Genomic DNA, 11,978 nt, shown 5'->3' with positions numbered 1-11,978 from the left:
GATGGTGAACATCCTTAAGTGTTGCAAGCTGGGGCTTTACAGTCAGCATTTGAAAGGATATAGTTCCCAGCTCAAAGTTAGTGCTAGCCCTAGGAAAGTGCTTCAACATTAAGAACTACTTGTGCTCCTCACTAACATCCTTAGAACTGGTCCTGCTTACTGGGACTATAGCAGCCTCTGCCAGCACAACCCTAAAGGATCTATGTAGTATCTAGCATCATGGAATCTGTTAGAGACTTTTTGTAAGTGACACAGAAATGGATTAAGACTCAATGTTTTACTATTGGACAATATTACAAATATGTTCTATAAAATAGAGAAGGCAAGTGTACAGCCACTCACAGCCTTGGACCAGAATTACATGGAGATATTGCCCGTTGACAAATGTTTTAAGTGAGTGAATAAGAAAAATATGAACTTCAGATGGAGAAAAATGTAGGCCAGCCTTACAGGAATTACAGCTCCAACTTAACTTTAGTAAAGACAGTTGTACTTGTCTATGACAGCAGTGAACTTTTCTATACTAACAGCTTTAGATCAAGTTTTGGGTTAGAGAAAATACACTCACTTTATGAAATACTTCACTTGTTTTCATGGAGCTTAGTACAAATTTAGAGCTTAGTACAAGAATATAGGGCTCAGTGGGATAGATGGCTATAAAACTATTAGAATAAACTCTTAAAGGTTGAGTATATCCAACAGTTTTATTAAAAAGGGAAGCAGGTTTTTGGAAAGAAAATAAATACAAGAAAGACTTTTTTGCTATTTTTTATAGCAACAATGAAAACAAACTGGTACAGAGGAGTCCCTGTCCATTACCACCACAACAAAAGGCTTGAAGAGCAAAGTGTGTTCCCCAGGGAAGGCTTAAGATTTCAGTCTCTATTTGGAGTTAGTGTGCAGTCCTGGAACCGGATGCAAGTTTGAATAGCACAGTCTGTGCTCTAACCAGATTTGAAGAGGAGAATAGCAACTTGGCCTAGGTAGAAATAGATGAAGTGCTTAGTCTCATGAGTCACATAGCTGCCAAAGTTCCTTCCCACAATGCAGTGCCAAGTGGGGTTGTACTTCTTGTCAAACTCCTGGAAGAAAAAAAACAAAATGCACAATATTACCACAGCAGAACTGCCTTTCTTAGACACACAAAAGTTGCAGATTTTTTGAACTGCTGTATTCTCACCTGCATCTTTATATTAAATGTTCAAACACTAAGGTGTGTGGCAGGGTAAGAACAGCATATCCTTTGCTCTGCATTAAGACCACAGCTTTGATAATAAGGGAGAAGTGGAATTGCTGACTTAACCAGCAATTGGGCAATAAAGGTATTATATCATGAGACAGCAGAAGTCACTGTCTTACTAGGTAGCTGCAGGAGTACAGATAGTATTTTACTGCTGTGATAGTTTATACCCTTATTCACCCCATTCCTAAGGCTATTAAGTTTTGTACAAAGCATACTATGTAAGGCAAGGGTCGACAACCTTTCAGAAGTGGTGTGCCAAGTCTTCATTTATTCACTCTAATTTAAGGTTTCGTGTGCCAGTAATACATTTGAACTTTTTTAGAAAGCCTCTTTCTATAAGTCTATAATATATAACTAAACTATTGTTGTATGTAAAGTAAATAATGGTTTTTAAAATGTTTACGATGCTTCATTTAAAATTAAAATGCAGAGTCCCCTAGACCCATGGCCAGGACCTGGGCACTGTGAGTGCCACTGAAAAAAATCAGCTCACGTGCCGCCTTCGGCACACATGCCATAGGTTGCCTACACCGATGTATAATCAGGAAATCATGAGTTTTCAAATTATTGTCCTGGTAAAAGGTGTGGCAAGACTGTGAAAGAAAATTTCACCATACGATATTACCAAAGACATGTTCCAGAAGGCAGTCACAAACAAGTTCTCCAGAGATAAAAGGCTAGCCAGTGCCTCAGCCAGGCGTCAGCTAGCTCAAACAGATCACTAACCTGATTAAGTGGCCACTCTTCTGTGTGCGGGGGGGAATATATTTTATATATATATAGTAGAAGGTGGCCAGAAACCTTACATCAGTTGGAGATGACACTTGCAGAAGAGAAAGGGCTGTAAGAAGAAGGCAGACATCCCAAATCATCACTCTCTACCCACAGCATCAACCCCTGAAGATGAAAGGAAGGACCACTGGACTGGGGGCTGGAAATCCTGATGAAGAGGTTCAGCCAGGAAGACTGCTGGAACTTGTGGTGAGAGACCCCTTTGCTTTATATTCACTTAGCTTAAGTTAGGTATAGTTGTGTTTTACCTTTTATTTCCATGTAACCAATCCTGACTTATACTTGTCACTTAATCTATTTTTCCTAAACCAGTGGGTTTGGATTGAAGTATTTGGGAAACTCCATTTGGGATTAACAAGATTTGTGCATATCATTTTCTATTAATAAATGACAGACTAGATACAAGTTTTTTTTCATCCAGGAGGGTACTGGGCAGTACGACAAACATTTCTGGGGGAAAGTCTGGGACTGGGAGTTGGCTGGTGTTGTCCTGCAGTGTAGTTCTTGAGTGGCTGCCTATAGCACTCATACAGTATGGCTGGGAGTGATTTACATGCTGGAAGCTGATAGAGAGCAGATCAGGAGTGGCTGCTCTCACAGCAAAGCAGCGTTTACAAAAGGCACCCCAGATTAGGGAATTGAGCGGACAGAGCTGTCCATCAGTCCAGACTGTACTCTGGTTAATGTTACAGCTGCCCACCTGCCACATCTTGCAGAAATCAAGCCAGTTTACTAGGTGTAAGCATTCTCTCTTTGCATCCAAGAATCTAGCGAGTCCTAATAGATCTTTAGCACAATAGCTTTCAAGCTACAGTTTCTCAACCAGCAATAGGGCAAAGCCCTTGTTAGTGATCTGCAAAAAAAATTTTGGAAGTCAAGCAGTAGAGGGAATGCATATGGAGGAGGAGGAGTGACACAGGATCTCACAAACAGGCACACACAATGAAAGTGCAGAGTGCTTAGGAGGCATTCTAGTTAATCCATTATGCTAGTTCGCATCATCCTAGTTCATAAGATCAGAAATGAAGATAGTGAGTTGATCCACAGAGGGAAAGATCAGACCATAATAAGCCCTAATACTCTATTCTTAAAAGAAAAGAACTCGCTTCATTTAATAGACCAAATTTATTCACAAATGAGTAGTATTTTACAGTTAGACACTTGAGTCTGACTCCAAGTTTTGCTAGCCAATGTGATGACCACGAAGAGTCAGACTTGTTAAAGTGCTTTATACAAATCTATGCCCAGCAGTTATGAAATTTAGAGCTTTGGGACAAGCAAAGGTATCCAGCTGTTTTGTATTTGATTATTATATTAAGCCTCTAGGCTAATTGTTTCTATTTCCAATGTGTCTGTCATCACATCCCCTCCCTCTCCACAGCCATTGGGAAGTTATACTGAAGTTTGACAATGAGATAGAATTGTTTTGTAGTACATTAAACTGATGTTTCTGCTTCAGTGATTTTTAAGTGGTGCATTCTCTAAAGGGAATAAAATCTATACTTGTTTCTACATCTCAAGCAGGAGTGGGTTTTTTTTTTTTTTAAAGAAGTTTGCTATTCTCACTGGAAATTGCTAGCAATAAAGAACTCAAAAAACAGTTAAGGAGAGCACTTGGGTGACTTAGGTTTTATACGTTGTCAATGACTGCTGTTTAGAAGTCTGTTCCACTCACTGTAGTCTCAATTCAATTCAGCCTTCCCACTCTTATGGCAAGCCAGCATCTTCCATTAGCACTGCCAATTCAGCAAACTTCAGAAGTACGAAAAATAGTAAACTACAGTTTCCTCTCCCAACTAGGCTCAGTTGGCAACATCCACCTGCAGCTTCTCCCAACAGCTCCCCTGCTGCTAGAACAAGTATATGGCTAGGATACGAAAAAACCCAAAGGAAAGAAAAAGAACAGTTACCAAACCCAGGAACAGGTATGTATGACACAGATCTTCAGAAGAGTTAAACATAAAATTACTTGGCAAATGAAGGCCTTTGTATACAACTTCTGTAGAGCTGAGCACTTAAAGCTTTTTTTTCTTTTAGAGGTCCCTTCTGGCAGTACTCTTGTCATACTAGGTTCTAAAACATGCATATCCAGCAACAGAGGGAAAAAGCTATTACAACAGGGATTTACCTTCTTTATATGAGCTGCAATATCTTTCTCAATGTTGTATTTCTCCAGGGCCTGAGTGGCACACTCCACTGAATCTTGCTGCATCTCTTCAGACATATCCGCATTCTTGATCACAGCCTTTCGATCACACATGGTTACCTAGGGAGCACGCACGCGCACACAAAATAATTTGACATGGCAGTAGGAGCATCCACCACCCAAAACTCCCACAGACAGTCTGTTTAACAGGCTTGGTCTTGTACAATGCATAATTTTTATGGTCACTATCTAGTAGCTTAAGAACATTGGCCCAGCCTTAATGCAAAACACATCTCCTCAAAGCATGCAGATGTCAGCTCTACAGCCAGTGACATAAGTTATACAGACAGTAAAGTAAACTGGATGTAATTTTTCAGCTGTAGTACTACTTTCCTCCCTCTGTTTCAGCTGAAGTAACTGGTTTGAAAGCATAGTTAGGAGCATTTTCAGTTTCACTAATCATGATCTCATTCCCAAGACAGAATCTGTAGAATCACTTTTTGGTTTTTAAGCTAAACTCTAAAGCTTATCAGTTTAAACTGATAGTCTATAGAGCCCAGTGGTTCTCAAACTTTTGTACTGGGGACCCCTTTTACATAGCAAGCCTCTGAACACAACCACCCATATAAATATATAAAAGTATTGTTAATTTAACACAATTATAAATACTGTAGGCAAAGCGAGGTTTGGGGTGGACAACTCGTGACTCCAATGTAATAACCTCCTGACCCCCGAGGGGTCCCAACCTCCTGTTTGAGAACCTCTGGTATAGTCAGTACCATCATGAGGTGGACTCCTCCTAGTAGCCCTTAGTCATAATTTGAGTGCAAATAGAGACCCTGAGCAGTTTAAAATACTAGATACATTTTCAGGAAATTAAATTCAGAGCTTGGAATACTTTGTGAAGAGAGAGATGCTAGAAAATTCTATGTAGTTTCCCTGGCACAGACAAGCTATCGCGTAGCATTCCCAGATATGGGGCTCTTTGGGGAGTGTCCATTGACAGTCCTGCCATGCGTCCTCACTCTCATTTTGCCAAGACAAATCTCAGTATTGGGGGGCGGGGGGTTAAAGCACCGAAGAAGCCACAATACTTCCATCAGCATCCCCTCATGCCCAGTCGGTGGTCTTCTCCCCACCCCGTCACCTTCCCCACGCCCACCCAGCCAGGACACACACACACACCCCCCCCCCCCCCCGTCACCTTCCCCACGCCCACCCAGCCAGGACACACCCCCCCCGTCACCTTCCCCACGCCCACCCAGCCAGGACACACACCCCCCGTCACCTTCCCCACGCCCACCCAGCCAGGACACACCCCCCCCGTCACCTTCCCCACGCCCACCCAGCCAGGGCACACACACCCCCCCCCGTCACCTTCCCCACGCCCACCCAGCCAGGGCACACCCCCCCCCCCCCGTCACCTTCCCCACGCCCACCCAGCCAGGGCACCTTCCCCCCATCACCTTCCCCACGCCCACCCAGCCAGGGCACACACACCCCCCCCCCCGTCACCTTCCCCACGCCCACCCAGCCAGGGCACACACACCCCCCCCGTCACCTTCCCCACGCCCACCCAGCCAGGGCACACACACCCCCCCCGTCACCTTCCCCACGCCCACCCAGCCAGGGCACACACACCCCCCCCGTCACCTTCCCCACGCCTACCCAGCCAGGGCGCCTTCCCCCCGTCACCTTCCCCACGCCCACCCAGCCAGGGCACACACACCCCCCCCGTCACCTTCCCCACGCCCACCCAGCCAGGGCACACACACCCCCCCCGTCACCTTCCCCACGCCCACCCAGCCAGGGCACACACACACCCCCCGTCACCTTCCCCACGCCCACCCAGCCAGGGCGCCTTCCCCCCGTCACCTTCCCCACGCCCACCCAGCCAGGACACACCCCCCCCGTCACCTTCCCCACGCCCACCCAGCCAGGGCGCCCTCCCGTACCCTCCCCCAATTGGGACTTCCACCGCCCACCCCCTTCTACACATAGAATCACAGCAGCCTCCCCCCCCCCCGCCAAGCCTCACAAGAACCCACGCCCCCGGGGCGCCCTCCTCTTATCCGCTCCTTCTCCCTCCGCCAGCGGGATGACCAGAGGCCTCTGCCTTCTCCCAGCGCCCTGTGACCGGCTCGAGGCTCCTGCCTCGGTCGGGAACTCACCGTGTGCTGGGCGGCTCCGAGCGCGGAGGGAAGGGATGGGGCGGGCAGGCAGCTTTTCAACCAGCACTCGCTCAGCCAGCTCTCCGATGTGACTGAAAGCGCGCGGCGCCACCGCCGTAGCCTAATGCTTTTAGCCACGCCCCTCTGACTAAGACTCGCCCGCGTGCACCAATCATTGGCCTATGCAACAATCTCAGGCGCACGTCATTGGCCGAAAGCTACCGCTTACCGCTGCGTCTTTCTTTTGCGTTTTGTTTCAGCCCGGCATGCATCGCGCTGGCGTCTGTTCCCATAGCGACAGGATGCGTGGTCCTCCGGCCTAAGCTCGAGGCCTGCTCTCGAGAGTGAGGAGCCTGCGGAACCACCCGGGTTCAAGGATCCCTCCCGTAACGTCTCATCCGATAAAAGGGATGGGGGATCCCACCCAGGAGCAGCGATGAGGGCGGCTGTCATTGACGGGGGGTTGCTGAGGACAGGATTCCCCCCCACCCCGTTCTCAGAGGCATGGAGAGGCCTAGGCTCAAATCTCCGCAGGGATACAGGGGCCCGGGAATACAGAAGCCTCCTCCAGAGACTGGCATGTGGCGGTCCATCTCCCCAGGATCCAGGGTTGTGGCCCCTTCCTTGGAGAAAAGGTGCCACTGATCAAGAGTGGTATTTATATTTAGGAGCACCTAGAGACCCCATCTGAAGTAGTGCACACGCAAAGTGAGAAAGAGGAGTCCCTGGCCCAAAGAGCTTAGAGACTAAGTAGACAAGTATCAGAGGGGTAGCCATGTTAGTCTGGATCTGTATAGACTAACAGAGACGTTTTGGAGCATGAGCTTTCGTGGGTGAATACCCACTTCGTCAGATGCATGTAGTGGAAACTCCAGGGGCAGGTATATATATGCAGGCTCAGCAGTTTCTCTCTGAAGTCTGGTCCCGAAGTCCCCTTCAGAGAGAAACTGCTGAGCTTCAGTTCATCTGCAAATTTGACACCATCAGCTCAGGATTAAACAAAGACTGTGAATGGCTTGCCAATTACAGAACCAGTTTCTCCTCCCTTGGTTTTCACACCTCAACTGCTAGAACAGGGCCTCATCCTCCCTGATTGAACTACCTCATTATCTCTAGCTTGCCTGCATATATATACCTGCCCCTGGAGTTTTCCACTACATGCATCTGACGAAGTGGGTATTCATCCACGATAGCTCATGCTCCGAAACGTCTCTGTAAGTCTATAAGGTGCCACAGGACTCTTTGCTGCTCTTAAGTAGACAAGATATACAAAGAGCGGGAATGGAAACAGATGCTGCAAGGACTTCATCATCTTGTGCAGTTGTGGGGGGAATCAGATCTATCTCTTTTGGACAGACCCAACAGTGTTCAGGGACCAGTTATCTTCCTCCAGAAGTCACTAGAGAATAAGAACTGAATTTGCAGCAGGAATGAAGCTCAGTAGGTAGTAGACAAGCATAGACCACGGAACGCTTTTAAGCTTTACCTCATTCTCTGATCTGAAGGTGGTTAGTGGCATCTGCTGAAATCCCTCTGGGAGCTTAAAGAATGAGAAAATACTCAGAACCGAATGTGAGGAATTTCTGTAATATTGTTAAGAAAAACAATGTGTGACTCAGTTTCTCAACTCACTTTTTATTGTTACCCACTGGATATGAGCCAATTAATTTATTTCTTGGAACAGGAACCTGGGTAAGATTCATGTACAGTTGGCATATCTGGATTGGTATGAATTCATTAGCATACCACATATGTATTAAGTTGCCCTTGGAGATACAATGGAAGACCAAGGATCAGATATTAATTTCTAATACCTGTCAGTCGAGTTCACTTAGAACATATGAAAACAGCGTGACTGCAGCTTGAAACAAATGCAGGCGATAAGAGCAGAAAGAGGCATTATGATTAGTTTGACCTAGGACATAATATAGGCCAAAGAAAATCATCCAGTAATCTCTGCATCAAGACCATAACATCTGTTTGAACTATAGCATATCTTTTTAGAAAGAGATCCAGTCCTGAGGTAAAGACTTCAAGCTATGGAGAATCCATCATATCCCTCAGTAAGTTGTTCCAATGGTTAATTACCCTCAGTGCTACCTATCTGCACTTTATTTCTAATCTCAGTTTGTCTAATTTCATCTTCCAACCATTTAATCTCATGCATTTTTGTGATAAAGAGCCATCTACTATCAGAAATATTTTCCCCAAGTCAGTATTTGTAGCTTGTGACCAGGTCACCTTTTAACCTTCTCTTTGGTAAACAAAAATGGAAGCCAATCACTATAAGGTGTGTTTCCAGACCTCAAATATTTGCAGCTCTTTTCCCTACCCTTCACAATTTTTCAACACTTTTTTTTTTACATGTGGGCACCAGACTTGGACTCAGTATTCCAGTAATGGTCTCACTGAAGCTGTGTACAGATATAATACTATCTCCCAAGGCCATGGCTATACTTGCTGATGTAGAGCGCTTTGAGTTAAACCAGCCTTCAGAGAGCGCACCAGGGAAAGTGCGCTAGTCTGTCCACACTGACAGCTGCAAGCGCACTGGCATGGCCACATTCGCAGCACTTGAAGTGATATTTGGAGCGGTGCATTATGGGCAGCTATCCCACAGAGCACCTCTTCCCATTCTGGTGCTGTGGCTTGTGGGAAGGAGGCATGGGGTGTGGGGCATTCTAGATCCTGTCCCAATGCCCTATGATGCATCGCTTCACATCCCAGCAATCCCTGTGTTTCTGTCTACATTTGGCACCATCTTTCAACGGTTTCTGTGCAGAGCATGCTTTGTCTTCCCTTTCAGTCTGTGGGAATGAAGCCCAAACTGCTGCGGAACATGCTGACGAGTCTCGCCAGCACGTCTTGTTTGGCAGTTGAGTTGCTGCTTAAGATCCAAATTGACAGTCTTCTTTGCTTGTACGCGGCCTCTTCCTGAGTCTTCTCAATCTGTTGGACAGTGATAAGAATGACAACTGAGCTCTCAAGGTTGCACCTATACAGGGAAAATGCAACACTTAACAGAGGCAGCATTGTACACACCATATAGAGCAATGATTCCCCTGTACTTAAGGAGGGCAATCACAAAAAATATACTTTGCCTGTCCCAAAGTGAGTGCACATAACCCACGTGAGCCCCAAAAATGGTGAGTAAGCACAGGGTCCATGGGAACTGATTGTTTCATGGCTGTACTGTCCTCTGGGTTTCTGTGCCTTGGGGAGAGCCAACAGCTGCAGGGAGCACCTACACTGAACAGTGTCCCAACATTCTCCACAGGAGTTCATCCTGGAAGATATCTCACTGCTGAGGGTGACCAGGGAAGCAAGGGAGGGTTTTCTCCTACAGTGCAGCTTCTGCCCTGGCCCATACGCAGCTTGCCTGTGTGCAGCAGTGGTCCCCCATCCTCACCCAAAGAGCCTGTACCTAAAAACTTCCTTCCTGAAAAGAAAGTCACTTACCAGGAACCTCCTCTGTTGTTTGTTCTTCCCCAAGCACTGGATGCCACAACTGGTTGCCTTCCTTCTGTCTCGAGAATAGCTCCTGGCTGCATGCATCTGGGGATTCCAGGGTGTCTTCTCGCAACCTCAGCATCATTGCTCGTGCTTTCCTCCTCCTCCTCCCCCCCTTGCTGTGCTGGGCTCGGAAGTATCCATGATGGTCGTTGCAGTGAAGGTGGGATCACTCCCAAGTATTGCATCCAGCTCTTTATAGAATTTGCAGGTTGCAGGGGCAGCACCGGAGTGGCTATTAGCCTTGCAGGCTTTGTGTTAGGCATTCCACAGCTCCTTTACTTTAGCCCGACACTGCACCGCATCCCGATCATGGCCCCTGTCCATCATGGCCCTTGATATGTGCCCTAAGGTATCGTAATTCCTACATCTGGAGCGCAGCTGGGGTTGCACAGATTCCTCCCAACAAACACTGATGAGGTCCAGCACCTCACCCAGAGGCAAAAGTAGGCCAGTACGGAGGACCGGTAAGAAAAGGAGACTGGTTGAGGGAGGGAGAAGCCTGCCCCCTGCATAAGAATAGTTTAAACTCAGCTGTTCCCTGAGTGGTCAGCCCTCGAGGTTAGGAGGTTTTCTGACATCCTTGTTAATTTCACTCACAGTAGCTGCGGGGAGGGGGAAGGGTGTGTTTGACCATGGCAGGGGCAGTCCTTTTCTGCCCCCAGGATGAGGGGATCTTGTCTCCAATACTAATACACACAATAAATACAAGCATTTGGCTGCACAGCTTAAATCCAGAGCTAATAAAAGCAGGTGGAAGGGGAAAACTCACTGTCACATTGGTTTTTCATCTCCTCCCTCCCCCTCCTCCAGCCAAGCTGCAGACAAGGCTCTGCATTCCTCCCCCTCCCCCCATAACAGGGGTTCTCCTCTAGGCTCTAGCTTGCAGTAGGGACACTGGCTGAGATGCCCGCTGCTGCTGCCTGCATAAGAACAGTTTAAACTCAGCTGTTCCCTGCACAGTTCAGCCACCAGGGTTAGAAGCTGTTTCTGGCATCCTTGTTAATTTCACTCCCAGTTGTTGTTGGTGGGTGGGAAGGGTGTGTGTGTGACCATGGCAGGGGCAGTTCTTTTCTGCCCCCGGGATGAGGAGATCTCCTATGCACAAAAAAACGCAATCAAAATCAGGAACCATTTCCAAGTTCAAATCTATCCCATTCTCTCCCCCAGCAGAGGATCATGGTTGTGATGTCCAAACTGCTTGCAGATCCTCTTTGAAATGATACTGAACTGCACAGGGAACAGCTGAGTTTAAACTGTTCTTATGCAGGAGGCGGGCTTCTCCCTCCCTCAGCCAGTCTCCCTGCTCCCTGCTGCAAGCTAGAGGGAAGCCCCTGCAGCTGCTGCTCAGTGCCAGGCAGGGGGAAAGCATGGAGCCTAGTGTCTGCAGCCTGGCTGGAGGAGGAGGGAAGACACAGAGAAAAATGTGACAATGAGTTTTCACTTTTTCAAGATTATTCCAATAGTAAAGTTTTATTACAGACAGTACTGGTAGTAGTAATTGTAGTTTTATTTTCTCTATCTATGTCATGCAATGGGAGGAGTCCATGAAGTATGTAGGAGCGGTGGGTTGCTTGCGACTGGACCATATGGGTAAGAAATGTAAATTACTTTCACCCCTGCCCAAACCCCAGGGCTCCCAGCCGCCTCTGCAGCTGGTAGCTATGGGGGTGATTTAAAGGGCCCACCTCCTAGCTTCAGCTGAATCCCTGAGCCCTTTAAATCCTGATTTAAAAGCCCTGGGTTTTAAAGGCCCCACCTCTTCCGATAGAGGCCACTCCTCTGCCGGTTGAGGCCCCTCCCCCTCTGCAGGATTCTGGAGTACCGGCAAGTCCTTTAAGTTACTTTCACCTCTGACCTCGCCATTGCTCCATGCTGGAAATCACCTGGCGCATGGAGGCATGGCCACCTGGAAGGATGCGCTGATAGCACTCCACACCTGGCTGAGCAAACAGGAAGGGGATTTTCAAAATTCTCAGGGAATTTAAGTGGCGGGACTGACGCTTGGTCACCTGAGGACAGGGCAGCAGAGTTCAAAAGTGATGACCAGAGTGGCTAGAACAGGCATTGTAGGACACTTCCGGAGGCCAATCAGAGCGCGTTAGGTGTCCACGTT

At 47.4% G+C, this 11,978-nt stretch overlaps 1 protein-coding gene across 1 annotated transcript; it reads right to left on the bottom strand.

Annotated features, from left to right (window-relative positions):
* Nucleotides 1-685: 685 nt before the first annotated feature.
* Nucleotides 686-6,470, bottom strand: DYNLL1 (dynein light chain LC8-type 1). Its single transcript, XM_050923672.1, has 3 exons — nucleotides 6,353-6,470; nucleotides 4,164-4,301; nucleotides 686-1,082 (listed from the first exon to the last, which is right to left on the bottom strand). The coding sequence occupies exons 2-3, from the start codon at nucleotides 4,293-4,295 to the stop codon at nucleotides 945-947; spliced, it is 270 nt and encodes an 89-aa protein (XP_050779629.1). The 5' UTR covers nucleotides 4,296-4,301; nucleotides 6,353-6,470; the 3' UTR covers nucleotides 686-944.
* Nucleotides 6,471-11,978: the final 5,508 nt, after the last annotated feature.

Source organism: Gopherus flavomarginatus, chromosome 15 (genome assembly GCF_025201925.1).
Source record: "Gopherus flavomarginatus isolate rGopFla2 chromosome 15, rGopFla2.mat.asm, whole genome shotgun sequence".
NCBI classification, from domain to species: Eukaryota; Metazoa; Chordata; order Testudines; family Testudinidae; genus Gopherus; species Gopherus flavomarginatus.
This window is presented reverse-complemented; position numbering and strand designations above follow the sequence as displayed.